Source organism: Melanerpes formicivorus, unplaced genomic scaffold (assembly GCF_026170545.1).
Source record: "Melanerpes formicivorus ecotype bairdi unplaced genomic scaffold, bMelFor1.0.p_v2 SCAF_17, whole genome shotgun sequence".
NCBI classification, from domain to species: Eukaryota; Metazoa; Chordata; class Aves; order Piciformes; family Picidae; genus Melanerpes; species Melanerpes formicivorus.
The window spans coordinates 1,991,232-2,009,644 of NW_027142369.1; the positions used below are offsets into that span (position 1 = coordinate 1,991,232).

Below are 18,413 nucleotides of genomic sequence, written 5' to 3' on the forward strand. Positions count from 1 at the left end.
AGGGCAGGTTGAACATTCAGTATTTTTGAAGTCAAAGGTAGAGACAAATAACTTTGTAAAAGCAATACTACTGTAGAAAGAAAATCTATTGTTCATGCAATCTCTACTATTTACTTTTCTGGTACCTTTTCAAACACTGTAGACTACATCTCCAAAGTGGCCAATAAAAAGTAAATCTCATGTTAGATGAGTTAAAGTTCATTCAGGTAATGTTTTTGGCTTCAGTCTGGAGAGGATATAAATTCCTTGGACCAGTTAGTGGCATTAGTCATTTGCTGGTTATTAGACTGACCACAAAATATTCTTTCCAACTTCTTAAAACATTTTAAATGTGCTTAAGCATCCATTAAAAGAAATAAGGATTTTGTTCTTTAAAATTTCCACCAAAAAAATAATCTGGTTCATAATTGGTTGTATTGCAAAGCTCTCCTTGGTTAAACAATCTTATTTTAATCTGCTATTTATTACTATGACTCTTAATACTGTCAGAGGAAAAAAATAGGAATAATGTTAAAAATCTGTTTTAAGGAATACAACCTAATTCAAATGTATGTAAATTACTTATTGGATATTTTTAAGTTAAGAATGATCTAGGTCTTTGCAGGTCTACTGATTAAAAAAGAAGAAAGACATATTATGTAGTCCCTTTATTATTACATTTTATTTTTGATTTTCACATCTAAAATTGATGTCACTTGAATTTTGTGCATTTTAAATAGTAATCAAGTTGCCCAGGGTATGTGTTAGTAACTTTGATCAAGATAATAAAAATATAGTACTTATATTTTAATAGCACTATCATAATATTATCATCATAATACTTAATATAAACGGTATACAAACCATTAAAATTATTTTTAACTATCTACAGATTCAAAATATTCTATAAAGTATGATTGAAATGTAAATAAAATACAGGAATACTTCTGAAAAATTATATTCAGCATTAATAAAATTTAAAACCAAGAACTATTTTGAATAGTATATAATAGAATTAACCAGGTTGGAAAAGACCTTTGAGATCATTGAGTCCAACCTATCATCCAGCACTATCTAATCAACTAAACCATGGCACCAAGCGCCAGTCTCTTCCTAAACACCTCCAGTGATGGTAACTCCACCACCTCCCTGGGCAGCCCATTCCAATGGCCAAGCACTCTTTCTATGAAGAACTTCTTCCTAACATCCAACCTAAAGCTCCCCTGGTGGAGCTTGAGACTGTGTCCTCTTGTTCTGGTGCTGGCTGCCTGGGAGAAGAGACCAACCCCCACCAGACAGACTCAGATATTTTAACCCAAAATAGTAGCAGTTCAATTGCTCTGCACAAGTTAGTTGTATTGCAACTTTGCTGACACCTCAAAGCCTTTAACGGTAGTTCTAGTATTATCATTTCACTAATAATAGTGAAGAGACTCTACAGAGCTATTTTCTCATCTTGTTCAGTAGATCACTGGCTGTACAAATGCATCTCAGTCTAAAATGGGTGTAAATAAGCATTTCTTAAGCTTGCTATGTGGTATTGCTTCTGGGCTATGTTTATAAATCCTTTACAACATTCACTCTATGGCTAGATAAATTCATGTTAGAGCACCTCCTTTTCCCTGATGATCTGCAACAGATGTTGTAATGATGGTTCAAGGACCTTCTTTATTTCTTTCCTTCCTAATTGTTTAATGTAGATAAATAGTCCAATTTATCTGAAGGGTATATCTCCTTAGGGAATTCCAAGGGGATCTTAAGTGAGGAAAAGGAAAGAAATACGATTCTGAGATGTGAAATGTAGATGTTTCATTTTGCTGCTTAATAGCTCTGTTGTGGGTTTTTTTGTTGTTGTTTAACTGTACTCTGTAGTATAGTGTACATCTAAGGTAGCAGTCAAAACCCTCTTAAAAGTTCCTCCCTCACACAGTGTCTGTGTGTTTGCCAGTGTTTTGGCAGTTCAGTGAGAAAAGTATGAGAGGAAAATGGAAGTGACATGATGGGCACTAGCCATGGCTTGCAAAGCTCTGAGTCTTGTTTCTTTTTCTGTTTGCTGGTGTTTAGCTACATCTCCATAGACGAAACACTTCAGCGTCTGGAGGCCCATTCCTTCAGCAGTTTAAATAAAGTCACTCATATGTAAGTACTGCAACTGAATGAATTAGTACAATGAGAAATTTGCCAAGGTGTGAATATAACATACATGTTGATATTTAAGTTGTCATTCTTGTTTCTTTTGTGGCTAAATAATCCCTTTCTTATTTCCTTCCTCCAGGAACAACCTATTGCAGGGTCTACCCTCACTGTAATGATTTTTTTCCTAATATCCAGTCTAAATCCACACTCCTCAATCTTAAAGCTGTTCCCTCTCATCCTATCACTACAAGCTATAGGCAAACCCCAAGCCCCAGCCCACAAAGGGCTACCTCTACCACTCAGAAGTGCTTACCAGGTTTTTAAAATCTGTTTGGAAATAAGGCACATGTAATATTTAATTACAGAAATTCACAGAATTAACAGAATTAACCGGGTTGGAAAAGACCTTTGAGATCATCAAGTCCAACCTATTACCCAACACCATCTAATCAACTAAACCATGGCACTAAGTCCTTCATCCAGTCTCTTTTTAAACACTCCCAGAGATGGTGACTCCACCACCTCCCTGGGCCATCCATTCCAATGGCCAATCACTCTTTCTATGAAGAACTTCTTCCGAACATCCAGCCCAAGCCTCCCCTGGTGCAGCTTGAGACTGTGAATTAGAGAATATATAGGCACCTGACAAATTAGGCAGTTGCACAGAGCTGTAGAAGAAAGTGACTTATAAATTAGACCTTTTTCTGAATGGCTTCAACAACTCCTCTGACTTGTCAACTCTTATCATTGTTGGATTTGACTTAGTTTGCAAAGAACAAGATTACTCAAGGATAAATGTATAACTTGTCCTATGCATTTGTCTAATGTTCTCCATTTGCATAGTATTTTCCAAGTATTATTGCTAAAATAATATTGGGCAAAGGCTATCATAGGCTATTTTAAGGGAGGTTGATGTTACCCAAACAGATTTGAAAATAAGTCTTTTCAGAGAGTTTTATTTTCACAGGTTGTTTTTCATGGACTTTTCATACAGTGCAGTTTTATGTAAATAATCTTTTACCCTAATTTAAAATTATCCACACAGGTTAATTTTAAAAACATTTGCTTTTAAACATATGAACTTCTTAGGAGAAAATCTAGTGTTTGTGGGAGGGAGGAACTAACTGGTTTAGCTTGAGACAAGTGTCATGTGAGTAGACATCCTGTGCTTACCATCATCCTTGTCTGCCAAGTCTGTTAGTGTGCTTCAGCTTTGATCTTCAGTGTTCCATTTTCTTGGTACTTACTCAGTTCATGTGTTTCTGTCCTGAGTTGCTGTTCCTTCCAGGCCTCAGGTCTCTTTAAGCATAAGTCATATTTTTATGAACCTATGCCTGTCAAGTGCCAAGCAACTTCTGGAAACTAAGGATACTGATCACCTGCTGCATTTTAATGGGCCAGATGTCATTTTGCTTGTAATTAATATTCACTTTCTTTCCCATTTCTCTGTGTCTCTGCTCATTTTCCTCTAATCTCTCCCTACTTCTTTCTCCTCACTCCAAAAGCTCTCTCCTCTTACACAACCACATGAAAAGCTTTATCTGCATTTGGGAACGGGGCCAAAGGTTATGGTTCAAATGATTTGCCTTCATATGTGGATAGCTCATGAGGGACTGCTCTCCAGCTCTGAAGTGAGCTGCAGTGAGTTGGAGCTAAGGGCCTAAGCAGCTCTACCAGTTTACAGGCCAGGGCTGCACTTCTTAGACATCTTGTGGAGCTAGGTCTTGGGATACAGTGCCACAGAAGAGGTGATTTGATCAAAAAAATCTAAGAAGCCACTCAGTTGGGAGACTGCAGACATTTAGGCCTACTATACATCTGCACTGAATTTTAGGGTGCTGGGACAAGTGCTGTGCAGAAAAATGTTGTTAAAAGCTGCAGTCTGGAGGTAGTGGATTGATTATCAGGAGTCCAAGACACTTTTCTGGTGATAGTGGTGCAAAGGCTTAGCAGTTGCATTCAGGTGAAATAGCATGCATAATCTGGCCCTAAGGGGAGAACAAAACATGGAAATATACATACATGTGAGAGAAACCATGGGTGCTATAGGCAAAGTAAGTCTAAGAAAGCAGAATAATGTCTCAGCTATGGGGGGGAAGGATGATTTTAAACATGTCAGAACTTCTGAATGCCAGAAGTGAAATTTAACAATCAAGCTGTCATCTGGGTAGAAATATTTAAAGATGTAAATGTGTACAGAAAATGTGAGGAATGAAGGCTGTGTTGTATTTTGCATCAGTTTAATGCAAAAAAAGATACACTATTCTCTACCTATACAGCTGGACATGGCTATATAGTAAATGGTTTGTCCATTTCAAGTCTCAGAGTGGAGTTAATTTAAGTGACCCGAGCCATGTTTTTGAACCATTGATGAGTTCTGTAACAGAAATATGAAAAAAAAACCAAAACCAAATACACACCAAAAAACTACCACAGAAATCCAACAAAATAAAACCAAAAAGACATGAAGGAAGTAACCATGAAAAGAAAAAAAAAAAAAAGAGGATATAAAATGCTAAGCTAAATAGATGGTTGTAAGTTAGTAGGGTAATTATATATCAGTACTAGAAATTTTGCTGAACAACTTCTTTTCACTCAACTTTGTGGACACAGAATTCTCACCACATTCAAAGAAATAGCCATTACCACAGGCTGTTACTTTTGATTTTAGGAACATTCAGATAAAAGATCCATAATAAAATTTCAGATGCTTCTTCCCTCCTCACTTAAAGTAGCTAATCTCCAGGACAGCATCTATGCAGATCATCACTGTAAGACTGCTCAGAGTGCACAGTAGTCTTGAGTTAGTGCTGGCCCGTACAAAACATCATTGCAGGAATTATGTTCCTGAAATTTCATTCTAGCACTCCTGATTTCTGTTATGATAAATATTTACATATTAATTATTAATGTGGTAATGTTCTTCCCCTTTTTACAGTGAAATTCGGAATCTTAGAAACTTGGATTACATAGATCCTGAGGCCTTTAAGAACCTTCCACTTTTGAAATACCTGTAAGTATTTAGCACTTGTAACAAGTTAACACTTAAACCCCTAGAGGTGACTCCTCAGATTATAGCAGTTTTGTCTCTTTGTATTTCTTTTGGGAACAGATTGAAACGTTTTCCCTTGTTGCTTTATTTTAATGACCAAAAGCCAACAAGGTTAGGGGATTGGAACTTTGACTACTTTTGCAAGAAAGGGAAACATGTCCACAAATTCATCAGTAATTTTGCCACCCTTCTTGAATGTATTAATATTTCCTTGGCAAAATTCCATGTTGAGCTTTGTTCTTATGATAAGTGCTGCCTGATTCTATTTGTGTACAGAACAGTAGGAAGACAGGACACAACAAAAATACACACAGCTTTTATATTTTGTAGAGGATTTTAAAGCATACCTGTTAGCCATGGGTGACAAGCCCATCTACAGACACCTGATTTCATATGACGGCTATGGCAGAAAGAAATCCAGAAGAATTTCTCTGTGATCCCACGAAGTTTCTAAAGAACAGCATAAGATAACCAATTATGACATTCTAAAATTATAACAGTATACAGAGCTGAGAAAGAGAATAAGTTCCCTGATTTTGTTTGGAAGACACCAGAAAAGGCTCTGTGTGTGTTTGGGAGAAGGAGTAGCAGTGAGAAGGGAAGATTTTTCCTAGCGCTCTGAAAGGTATAAAGAGAAACCAGTCAAAACTATTTCATTTCAGAACAGTTTTAAAAACAGAGAACTATAATTATTCAATTTATTTGCACTCTATAGTTCAGAAATAAGGGCAATTAACTGTACTTACATTTGAAGATAGCTTCCCTTTCTAGGGCTATTTGAACAGCTCAGCCTCAAGACAGAGGATTTGGGGGTCCCTACTATTTTCCAAAGCAGCTTAATCTCACGAGTGAATCCACAGGTGGTTTTTTTTCCCCTATCCACCTCACTTCCCTCTGCAGATCTGATTGTCTGATTGTCTGTTCTGTCTTCCTATTTTTCAGATTGTATGATTTATCATTAATATGCTATTTTGATTTTAAAAAATTGTTATTGCCTGCTTGTATTTTGGATAGTTGATTATAAATTAATTGATTGACAATAGAGAGGATGAAATAACCATCCTGCACAGTTGAAAGCTTTAAATACAAAGTTTGTTGTTGTTCAGTGACCCAGTGCATGTCATTCTTTTCATTTCTTCTCTCTTTCAGTGGTATTTCTAATACTGGACTCAAAACATTTCCAGACCTCACCAAAATCCACTCATCTGATGTGAACTTTTTACTGTAAGTATCTCACAGCTAGTTAGAATATTGCCATCCTCAGATCCCAAGAAAAACCTGCTTTGGAGAATATCAAATAAGTCAGGCAACACAGTTTTCTTCAAGCTGTATTTCAAGGATCATTAGTATGAAATCTGGAAAATGCCAGATCACCTAGCACTATACATTTGACCTGCATGAAAGACATGGACACACAAATACATTTCTCTTGAATTGTCCAAAGTATGTAATACATAATTTCTACAGACCTTTTGCTTTTATTTTGTTTGCATCATGGATCAAATTAGTCAGATGTCAGAACAGTGGGACACACAGTAGGACCTGATCTGACATTGAGCCTGCTAACATGAAGTCATCCTGTCAACATTCCTGTAACAAATCTGTGCTTGAGTGGTGAGCTCCTGTTGCACATTTTCTGATACTGCTCTTCACTGAGCTCCTATATTGTTGAATTATAATCTCCATTGACTATTTGCTGTCTTTCTCTTGACTCCACCCTGACAGAAGACTCAAGAGCAGAACAACTGGATAACCTTAAGAGCACTAAGTTTTTATATGGCACCTTTGAAAGTTCAGTGTTGAGCTCACATTTTTTAGGAAGATTCTGATGAAGGCTTACTTTACTCAAAATATGTTGCTTTGTACAATTAATGTTTTAATTAAAAAAATGGGGGGGAGGGGGAAGCTTGAAAATAAAATTGCCAAAGCTGAGCAGCTGAGCTCTTAAGTCGCCAGACCGGGAGCACCTTGGTTTCACAACAACTCTAGTAGGGAGGTCAGCGCAGGCTGGCACAGTGTGTCTTTCAGAAAGAAGATCATATATCTCCTTTCTGTCAGTCACCCTTTTTTAATAGTACTTGAATGAGATGCATGCTCTTTTAGATTGACAGAATAAGCTTCTATGAACACAGACTTTGTCTCATACCCTTACCCAGTCTTACCAATAGAGTCCCATTTCAAGTAAAAAGATGAAGTACTACTGAAGGACTACAGCACCAGGGCTGACAACTCCCTACTACTAAGCTAGACTTCCCAGGTGGAGCAATCTCTCATTAACTAAAGTCCTCAGCTAGAAAAGGATTTCCCACTAGCAAGGCCTATTCATTTAGCTGGTTTTGTTCACATAAGGCACTTTTACGTAGCATTAAGACTTTCTTCCTTTTCTATATCTGACTTTAACTGAGACACTCCTTTCCCTCCTATTTTGTATTTTATTTTATTTTGTATTCTGATGCCTTGAAAAAACTTTCAGAACCATTTCTTGGAGAGAATGGGAAGTCAAATGGCAGTGGCTGTATGGTGGTAGTGGTGCATCTCCCACTATTACCCTTAAAGGTATTGCAGAAACAAAGTGTTCTGCTGCATAAAATGCAGGTGTTTCTTGGTATTCAGAAAGTAAAGATGACATCCATCTTTGTCTCTTAAGCTGCAATTTAAGTTAGGATTCTGCATTGTAATCAAGATATGGAGGAAAAGTCACTGAGACACATTTGCAGGCTGACACAAGGCAAAAGTATCTCAGCCACTGCTTAATCACAGAGAAGCGTTAACAATCCTGTATTCAGTGTTCAGTGTTCCTGTATGCAGTGTTCAGCTGGAAGAGGCTTGGCTGCTGGGTGGACTACATAAAAAGCTATTAAAAATGAGAAGGTTTATACTAGAAAATGACTTGCAAAGGCATGAGTGATGGTCAATCCCAGGCATAGTTTTAATGCTAAGGGGCATTCTTAGTCAAAAATAGTAGGTAGTCACTGCATTAATCGTCTGCTATTGGCAAGGCAAACCTCAGAGTACTGAAGAAATGCCGTTTGTTTTGCTAAACAGTCTAGACCTGTAGTAAGCAATGAGTTCTTTCCTCCCAAGGATCTACTGAGGCTACAGGTAAGCCTTGTGCTAATTTATGTTCCATAACCTGGAGCTGCTATGTTTGCCTTGGCTGTAAGTCTCCAAGATTGAAATCTGCGTCAGCCAGAGCTCTAAGCAGGATACACCTACATCTTAAGAGTTATTAGGGACTTCTTCAAAGATCTCAAGGGTTTTAGCTTAAATTAAACTTGACTACTTTATAAATTAAATGCTACATTACTAAGTAGAGAGAAACAAGAATTGAATAGGCTAGATAAAACAGAAGCAGTTTATACAACCATCTGTGTATTTGCTTACAACCAACTCAGTGACTTTCAAAGTGGCAGACAGCAACTTATTTTACTTCTTCCTCCAAATTTTGTTATAAAGGTCACTAACAGAAAATAAATACGGGTTTCATATGCTGAAGAATTTAGAAAGTAGAGCTGCACTTTCAAGGGAGGCACTTCTGAACATTGTTAGTCAATGAAAGATAGTCTGTTTCTTTGATCAACAACAAAAAAGTGCTCTTGAAGAATAACTTTCTAAAGGATTAACAATATATAGCTGGGGAAAAAAAATATCCATTGTTATCACTATTGGCCTCTGAGAGTAAGCAACTAACAAATCAACCATTTGTTTAGAAAAGTGAACGAATCTGAAAAATACTAAACCAAAATAACTCGTGGTGGAACCCACCTGTTGGTGAAAACTACTTGGAATGAAAATGCTTGCAGTATAGTTCAGTGTTAGTAGATATATACCACAGCAAATTGTCACATGGGCAATTGTTAGGACTTGGCTCATAGACATTGTGGTCTGTCCCTACTAGACCACTTCCGGTTCACAAACTGAAGAAAAGAAAAAAATGCATAATATTTTGGTTTCTAGGCTCTAATATGATTCAGGAAAAACGCAAAAGACAATCAGATAATTTGGCCTTTGTTTAGACCAGCCTTTTCTTCTCCTCCAGTTTAATCACAGTAAATCTCTCTATAAATTTTCCGGTCTGAAGATTCACAGTATTCATTAAGACTGAAGAGTAGGACTAAGGAAGTATTTAAGAAATGACAGGTAATGAAACACTCCTGGGCAAGAATTGAGAGGAATCATTAGGTTAGATCATACAATAAGTTTTTTTCACCTGTGCTGGATGCAGTTCTGTGAAGTGAAATGCCTTATCCTGAATAATGTACCACCTGTTGCCTAATCTGAGTTTAGCTAGAGAGGAGGATCTCGGCTCTAAAGTCACTTGGCCTTGCTCATTTGACATTGCAGCACTACTTTCCTAATTCTCTGGCTTATGAGACAAGGGACCTCTTATATGCTGTTAACCACTACCATCATCATACAGGATGGCACACCTTTCCAGGGCTGTAAGAACTCATCTACTTCACAAGGTCACTTCCTGGATGCTGGAAAATGCTCAGCTCTTAATCACTCGACATGCACCTTCCACCCTTAGCTTTAACTCAACAAGTTGTTTAACCCTTTTATTTATTATCAAGGCAGAGAACAATTAATAATAAAACTGTTCAGGAGAAGCTCTTTTGGGCAGATATTTGATTGTGCTACTTTGTCTCCTTTTTTTCAGTGAAATTGCAGATAATCCTTTCATGACTTCAGTGCCTGCAAACGCTTTCCGTGGGCTTTGTAATGAATCTCTAACTCTGTAAGTTCTTCCTGGCAATTAACCCTTTCAAACACAGGATAACATGTTTAAAACAAAAACAAACCCCAAAACACTAAAATCCTTATCCTACTGTCTAGTAGTTTATAACAGAAAAACACCATAGCTAGTATCCATAGTGTAATTCACATTAATTCTGTACTTGAAATGTGATTTGAATTAAGCCTGCTGGTTTTTTTTTTAAACTGGCTTGACCAATGTTTGGGTTTTGGTGGGCTTTTGTTTGGTTGGTTTGTTTTGCTTTTGCCTTTGTATGATCCTAAGCCAGTGAATGGTTATACTGGAGAAAATCAAAGGGAAACATTTGCAGAGTTCTGTAAAACTACATCATGGCTAGAAGTGTATCTAAATGTTTTGCAACCTATGTGGCAAATACATTGCGAACTAATAGGTGGCAAATATCAGGAGATTCATTGTTGCAGGAAAATTGCTAAATAAAGTTTGCTTATACAATTATGCTCAGTGTGAATCACAAGAAAGGGCTGAGGGAAGTGAAAATGACTGTGAAGAGTTATAGCCTGGTTTAGGGGAAAGAGCACTACAATACAGAAACTGACCATGAAGAGTTACAACCTGGTTTAGAGGAAAGAGCACTAGAATGCAAGAGAATAAATTCTAAGGAAATTTTTTAAACTCCAGCTTTTGCTCTAGGTGGAAAAAATAATCTAATTCTAAAAATTCAGACAGCCCTGATAGTAAACTCACACTCATTTGCCTAGGTATTAGATTCTTCACCCTCCCTTAATCAGTCTTTTGTTCCCTTGTTGTTATAGTTAAGTGTTTTAGTACAGTCCTATTTTTGCTGTAAAAAGAAGTAAAAGATGGCAAACCTGCAACATGTGGTATTCTTGATTCTGCTGCACTCAAAAATGCTGCTGGGCATTTGTCTGATCTTGTACTACAATTGCTGGTTCTTCCAGAAATTAGAATTAACCTATTCCCCATTCATAAGCATAGTGTTGCCAAGACAAATTATAAATATTAGGTATTCAAGTATCAAAAAAAACCAAACCCCAAAGCAAACCCCACAAAACAAAACCAAACCAAACTAATATTTAATTACTATTGTTATTTTGTTTCTTTGCAGCAAACTCTACAATAATGGTTTTACCAGCATCCAAAGCCATGCTTTTAATGGGACAAATCTGGATGCTATGTAAGTAGCAGATCGTTCTCCTCTTTCAGACAAAAAGATAAAACAAAATTAATTCTGCACTTGTTGGAGGCTCTCAAATACATATTTTACTGTAATTATTTTTAAGGACCAAAGAAAGGATATTAATTTCAGACAGCTGTATAAATATCAGCCCTTAATGTCTTTTGCAGTGTGGTTTCATTTGCTATGTGTATTTATAGCTCAGAAATAAAATAAGGGCAGGTAATTCTGGTGTGAATTTTGTTCTGGTGTAAAGCTACAACAATCTTTTGGTTGGCACGATTTCTAAAGCAATTTAGAAAATAATGATGCTGGTTTACTTACAAGACTGTTTTAGTAAGTGTGTCACTAATAATGGCAGCAGCCCTTTGAGAGAAATTTTGTCTGCAAAAAAAAGATAGTGGTGTAAGATGTTAGAAGCAATTCTCAGAGACAGGCACCTCAAAAGCATGAAGCAACCATTTCAGCTTTCCCTTCACCTTCTTACTATACTTTCTGGAAAACAAATACTTAGAAAATATCCTTATTGCACCATGCTAAAAACATCTGCTTCAATCATTAACACAGAAGAAATCTCAATTCCAGAGGCTCCATTCCCATTGTCAGAGATTATTCTGGTCCTCAAAGGCTTGACTTAAGGGTCAGGCTGGCAATCTCATGACTAAAGAGATTTCTCCATCCCGAACTCTCAAATTAATCACAGAATCATGAGAATATGATTATTTTCAGTTATTTACTTTAAATTTGGCTTAAATTCTCTAAGAATTCTATAAGGGCATTCTTCACATGGTCTTAATCTTTCCAAACTGCCTTTTTCCCCCTTAACAACTAGGTAGGCTTATTAAATTTTGAAAAGTCTGAGTTAAACTAAAGATCTAGGATAGGTCTTATTTTACTCACATTAGTTCAGTTACTTTGAACTTTTATATGAGAAAGGAAGTTTTTTCATGGTTGCACAGTGTTTGTTCTAGTGTCCATAGCATTTGCAAGATGTAAAATATGGCAAAATTAATCCAGTGTCCTGATCAAATCCCTCTATACCTTATACAGAATACTTCAAGCCTCAGTCAGTCGATATATAAACTGTGTTGACTCTTCTGTTTCTTACAACTTGATGAAACAGAGATTGTAGATGGATTTTGTAGGAAGTTTCGGGTTTGCTTCCTCATAGTACAAGTGCTATTGCTTTCTGTCCTCTGGAATTTTCCCTATTATTAAATAATCTAGTGAAAATGTAGTTTTAGAATACCTGGAGTCTTACACATCTGCTTTATTGAACTGGGTGGAAGCAGAGAAGCAGAAAACACATACTTGTTTCTGCAGATACTGCTTCCTTACATTTAGGAAGTCTGCTATTAGTATTCTTTAAAGGTATTTCTGTATTCTTCAAGGTCTTGAGAGTAGAAGGTCTTAAAAAGAGATCCTGACAGACTCAAGAGCAGAAAATTCACCAACCATATGAAATTTATGAAGTGCAAGGGTTGGATTCTCTACCTGGGACAGGATAATCCTGCTTATACATACAAACTGGGGGACAGGAGGCTGGAGAGCAGCCTGTTGGAAAGAGATCCGGAGTTTGCTTTGATAGCAAATTGAATATGAGTCAACAGTGTGCCCCTGCAGTGAAAATGACCACCCATGTCTTGGGATGTATCAAGCACAGAATAGTTAGCCAACCTGAGATATTCTCTGATTCTATAATTCTACATGAATCTTTCTAGAGACCAGCTATGATGCACAAGTTAAGCAAATTAAAAACACAACACAACACAAAACAACAACAGAACTAAAACAAGGCTTACCTTCAGAGCTTTATCTACCAGCAGTAATAATGGTTTATTATAACAAACAGTTTTCTCCTAATTAAACCACATGAGATTTACGTGGAGCAAAGCACTGCTCCAGATTTACAAGGCAAACTAGGGAGCTGTGCATCAGCAGTAAAGCCTTTATCTGTTTGATAAACTGCACTGAAATGTCTAAACTAATTTTCCAAAGTAGTTTGGTTACCATACGCCAAGATAAGGTATAATTTTGCTAATTAAATGCAACCTTGGATTTGTTGTTTCTAGAAGCAGCATTAAGTTAATGCAAAAGGTAAATATTTTATTTTCTGTATTCTGACATTTCTAATTTGAACTCCTTTTTATCTGCCATTGTACAGTAAAGTACCTGTTTTCCTCTGGATCTGATCTAAGGTCCTTTGGACTTGACAAAGCTAGGAGCAAAATCAAATTAAGGGAAAAAGAGGGAGGAAAATAAATTGGAATGGGTTTTGAATTATGACCTCTGTGGTGGGTTAACACCCATTCTGGGAACAAAAAACAAAGCAGAGCGTTAACCCACCACAACCTCAAAGAGAAACACAAGTAAAAAGGGAAAACAGTCAAAACCAGTAACTCATCTTTGACAAATCATTCAAAGATTCCATGTCCCATCTATAAATCCCAAGACATTTCTGAGATCTGAGAGGCAACTGTCTACCATGAAGCGTGCCTTTCCACCTCTCTTGCTATATTAAAAGACCTATGTAATTCAAGGAGGTCAAAGGGTCATGTGTATCTCATTGCCCTCCACCAACTTTCCAAAGCTACTATTAGTCTAGCATCTCCACTGAGGACAGGTATTCTACTTCATCCATCTGACTTCTAAGGCTTCCAACCTTTGCTTAGACACATGGGTACCACTGTTGTGATTTTCTTTTCTGCAGTGTATTTAAATTACATTCTATACCATTTAGCTGTCAGTCACAACAGATTCAAAAGCATTGTCAGAAGGATCTATACTCGCTATACATAAAGTTTCTTTGTCAAATCAGTGTTTACCAAAGTCTTATTCTTTCAATTTAAAGAGTTACCTATCAAAAAGGCTTAACCAACTAAAATCAATTAGCACCAGGAAATTGCACATTCTGATGGTTTGGACTCACGTAAGTGAAACCTGGCAGCTAACACTTCAGTCCCTCCTTGGTAATACATGGTTATGGACTTCCAGAAAGTCCCCAGCTGGCTGTTTCTATTTGTAAGTTTGAAGGTTTTTATCACATATGTAAACTATTGTATTTCAGCTTTATCACTCACTATGGTGTCCAGATATCAGGGGGAAACTTCAAAACTGGACAAGCAATTACCTGGCTGTATAATAATGCCTAGCTACTAAAGCAAACAGGTTTTACCAGGTCAGGCAGGTTTCTGTGTCCTTCAAAACCACAACCTAGATGTTGAAATCTTGGAAATTCATAGCTCTTGTTCTGTTTTTAATTCTTGTATTAGAGTTGCAGACAAAATCACGAGGAACTAAAGCTCACAAAGCTCACAACAGAAGTGACTAAACTGTCAGTTCCCGGAAAATACAAATGCCAGGTGATACTGGAATGCTTTGTCTTTCTAAAGAATGAAAGCTTATTTCAAACAATAGCTAAGAAGATCAAGTAAGCTGTTTTCCTCTGTAGGAAATTAGGCCCTAGACATGGGTAACATCCAATGAGTAACATGCCGGAAGTGTTACTCTGGTTTGGCTCCCTAAAAGTGTGTTGTGTAACCCAGCCAAAGCACATTCATTTCTCACTGTGGTGATCAATATAAGTTTATATCTACTGCATGATATGGAACATTTACTTGATTTTTTTTTTTCCCACACCAAGAAACAACTGGTCCTACGGTATCATTTTAATGACTAAACTCCAGTTCAGCTACATGAATTTGAAAGGCTCTTCTGGCACAAAGATAGTGGCCTTCTGCACTCTTCTGAGTCAGTTCAATTATCTCCACAGCAATCTTAAATTGTGTTTTTCTTACAGACCTTACAATTAGCAAAGATTTGACCACTGCATCTTTGCCACTAACAGCCACAATTGGCACTGGTCCCAGAAGCTTTGTGGAGACTCTCTGAAATCTGTTGTGATGATCTTTCTGTTGTTTTTTTCTGCCTTCCCAGATACATCACAAGCTGTCTTTAAATGTATGTACTGGTTATAGCATCAAACACTCCTCTCTGCCTGCATCAGTAGTATCAAATTCTTTTTCCTTTCAATTTAATTTTATTTTTCTTTTCAATTTAATTCCTGTAACAGGCCTGCTCTGGGCATCTTATAATTTCTGTGCCAACTGCACTGTGAAATTTTATTAAATTCTTCTTTTTAAGATAATTTCATTCAGATTCTAAGCAATGTCACCTGGCTTCACTTGGGCAATAGGATGCCTGTTGGTCTGCTGATCATGCAGGGTTTTTTTACTTATTCTTTCTCTTCCTACCACTGCAGTTGTGGAATTGCTGAAGCAAATTAGTTCTCCTTCCACAAAACCCCAAAAGTCTATTAGCTCATGACTTTAGAATTGACTTCTATTTTTTTTTAACATGTTTTGTATTATTTTTTCCTTCAGATTTGTCCTTCTCTCTCCTCCTCTTGCTCTTCATATAACAAAACTTCATTCTTAACCATTAACTCGTATATGGGAGCCTCCACTTGGCTATGGACATTTTAAAGCATTTAAAACTTCTATTATCTAACTCAAAATGATGAGGGAATTCTTTTCATGTTTGTTTATGATGTGTTTCTGTAAGTATCATGTAATTCCTTACACCTCACTGTAATCAAAGCAAACAAATCAGCCTCACCTCATACTCACTCACAATTACCTGAGGGTACAGTGTACATGCCTCTGACTTTAAGTGTATGACAAATAAAAAGAAAGGAAAATTAATTCTGCTTTTTTTTTTTTTAATTGCCATTTGTTGAGGAATTTAATTTCTTTTCGAAGTGGCAAATATGTCTGTCTTTCTTGGCTACACAGAAAATTAAGTAACTTGTTATTATGCTTCAATACGTTGCTGGGGCAGGATGGCCCTTCTGTAAATCTGTTTAGGAAGGTAAACTGAAGATCTTTAACCTATGGATAACTATTTCCAAATCACTCTGTTGTGTTTGTTTCTGCAGCTATCTACACAAGAACAAGTTCCTGGAAGTTATCAATGATGATGCATTTCTTGGAGTGCACAGTGGACCAACTCTACTGTGAGTAGGAGAAAATGAAGTAGAGAAAGCTTTAAAAATAATACTATTTTAGGATGCACTATCTTTCCAGACATGATTTTTAGCAGCAGGGATGGTAACTAAATGCTTGCAAAAAGAATATTGGCAACAAAAGCTGTGCTTTAGAGAACTGATTTAAGAAACACATCTTATAAATTCTCTTCCTGCCAATTTTGCTTCTGGAAGATTCTGTATTACAGTCTGTCTTATGACTGTGCAATTGTAGCACAATTCTACTGCAAACTAAGGACTCTAGAAGCATTCATGTAAAGGAAATTGAAACAGAGATCAAAAAATAATTTTAGACAGAATAAAGTTACTTCTGGTGTTGTCTTCTTTCTCATCTAATTTGGCTTCAAGTCTGGTTTTATAGTCCTAAAAAAAAAAAAAACCTCTTCTCTAAAATTAGAAATGATAACACAGAATGAAACAAAAATCTTTAAGAAGTTTAAGAACAACGAAGAGAACCATAATCCCTTAGTCAAATCATTCAGCATGTAATGTAGTGCATAGGACTGATCACAGGGAGAAGTCAAGTTCTGAAAGTAGGATCCCTTCCTCCACTGCAAAAACAATGGTGCTCGCTGTGCTCATTCCATGTACAAATCAGTTTTACTTTCTGCTTTCCTGGAAAACAGCATATTTACGTCAGAATAATGGTGTGTTGTTCACAGGAGAAATCCTGGTAGCTTGGTATAACAACAAAAAGGTGCAGAAGACAATTTTTCTCCCAGTTCTTTCCAACTCCAGAAAATCAGACTGGCTACTAGGAACACAGCACCCTACAGTAGAATCTGTATTGGTCACAAGCACTTTAAGCAGTGAAGAGTTGTGTCCCTGCTGTGCAAAGCTGCAACAGATATGTGATGGCAAGGTCATCAAATCTCTTGTGTCCTTCACCTGTATCTCAAGTCAGATGCATAGCAAGTCCTGCCTGAGAACAGTAGCTTGTCTTCTGCTTTGGTCATCTAAATTACTTTGTCTTGTGGGGTGCAGAGGAACATCTGGCTGAGGACTCACCTTTCAGGGCCACATTGTTCTTCCACATACCTCTCTACCACAATGTCCCCTGGAGCTGTTAGGAGTGTCCTTGGGAAGAGGGTTTGAGACCAGTTCTGGAGAGTCTCTGGGGAGACAGAAGCACAGCATGCATAAGAAGAATACATAAAAGCAGTAATATACTGCACTGTGGCACTCAAGATACTGTCAAGGACTAATATGCCTTTGTTTTTTTTTTCCTTCTTATCTCTAAATCACCTGAGGGACAGACCTTAATTGTACCATGAGTGGCCAGATCCTGAGACAGCAGTGAAAAGGTAGTATTTTCTGACCATGTCTTAGAAATCAAACACTCTGGGCAAAAAGAAGGCCCTAGTCCACCAGAAGAAAGAGAACTGGCCATCTAGGCAGTGAAAGAGGGTGTCCTAGAAGTAGAAGGCAAGAGATCAGGAGGGAAACTTGGAAAAGATCACTAAGGGGCTGTTCTGGGATCCCTTGTGGTGGTTGGTGCCCCTGTTCCTCCCTGCTAATTGGAGTATTTTCATTTCCACTGCTTCTGCTTTCAGGAGGGCTCACGCCACCCACTCCTGAACTGGTTATTGTCAAAGAGCTGCCTGAGAGGCTGTATTGGTGCTGAGAAAGCCTTTTTGATTAGTATTTGGCTAATGAAGCCTTTTTCTTAACATTGCACGTGGCACTAGAGAAGCCCTTTCTCATTTTGTTCCTGGCCCTTAAGATGCAACTTTGCCTGGACACCTTATTTCCATCTGATACTACTTTGTCACAATAAATATGCAGTCTCAAAGCAAGATGAAGATACACTTTGCTATTATGTTGGGAGTCACTGCACATCTTTCCACTGAGTGTGCAAGTGGCATGATGGGTTGAAAACCTCCTTCCTAGGGATGGCAGAAGACAAAACTCAGGATTTTAAACCTAAGGGAGGTAAGAGCTTGCAGCAGCACAGAATTTGATTCTTGGGATTACTGTGGGCATTTAAAGCACCAGTACTGTTGTTGCAATAGACAGGTGAAGAAGTTATTACATGCTGCAAAGGGCTGTGGAGTAATCATATGCTACAATAATGTTGCCAGGTAAGTTCACTCTGCAATGGCTAGCATTGAGGTATATAAGCCACACCAAACCTCTTGGTTTAGGGGCAAGTGAGGAATTCCTAGGACACAGATGTGTAACTAAAGATCTTCTTTCTCACTCTGTTTTCAAGTTAGGTTTCTCAAATTACTTAAATTTTTTCCAGAGTTTTTCTGCTAGCCCAGATGTCATTGACCCTCAAACTCAGGAT

General features: G+C 37.4%; 1 protein-coding gene across 1 annotated transcript in view; it reads left to right on the forward strand.

The window, feature by feature from the left end:
- The window catches only part of TSHR (thyroid stimulating hormone receptor), a 50,865-nt gene that overhangs the window by 19,958 nt on the left and 12,494 nt on the right, over positions 1-18,413 (forward strand). Inside the window, exons 3-8 of the mRNA XM_068148708.1 lie at positions 2,044-2,118; positions 5,054-5,128; positions 6,317-6,391; positions 9,828-9,905; positions 11,011-11,079; positions 16,016-16,093. Coding sequence (XP_068004809.1) covers positions 2,044-2,118; positions 5,054-5,128; positions 6,317-6,391; positions 9,828-9,905; positions 11,011-11,079; positions 16,016-16,093 — 450 coding nt within the window. The remainder of the gene's footprint in view (positions 1-2,043; positions 2,119-5,053; positions 5,129-6,316; positions 6,392-9,827; positions 9,906-11,010; positions 11,080-16,015; positions 16,094-18,413) is intronic.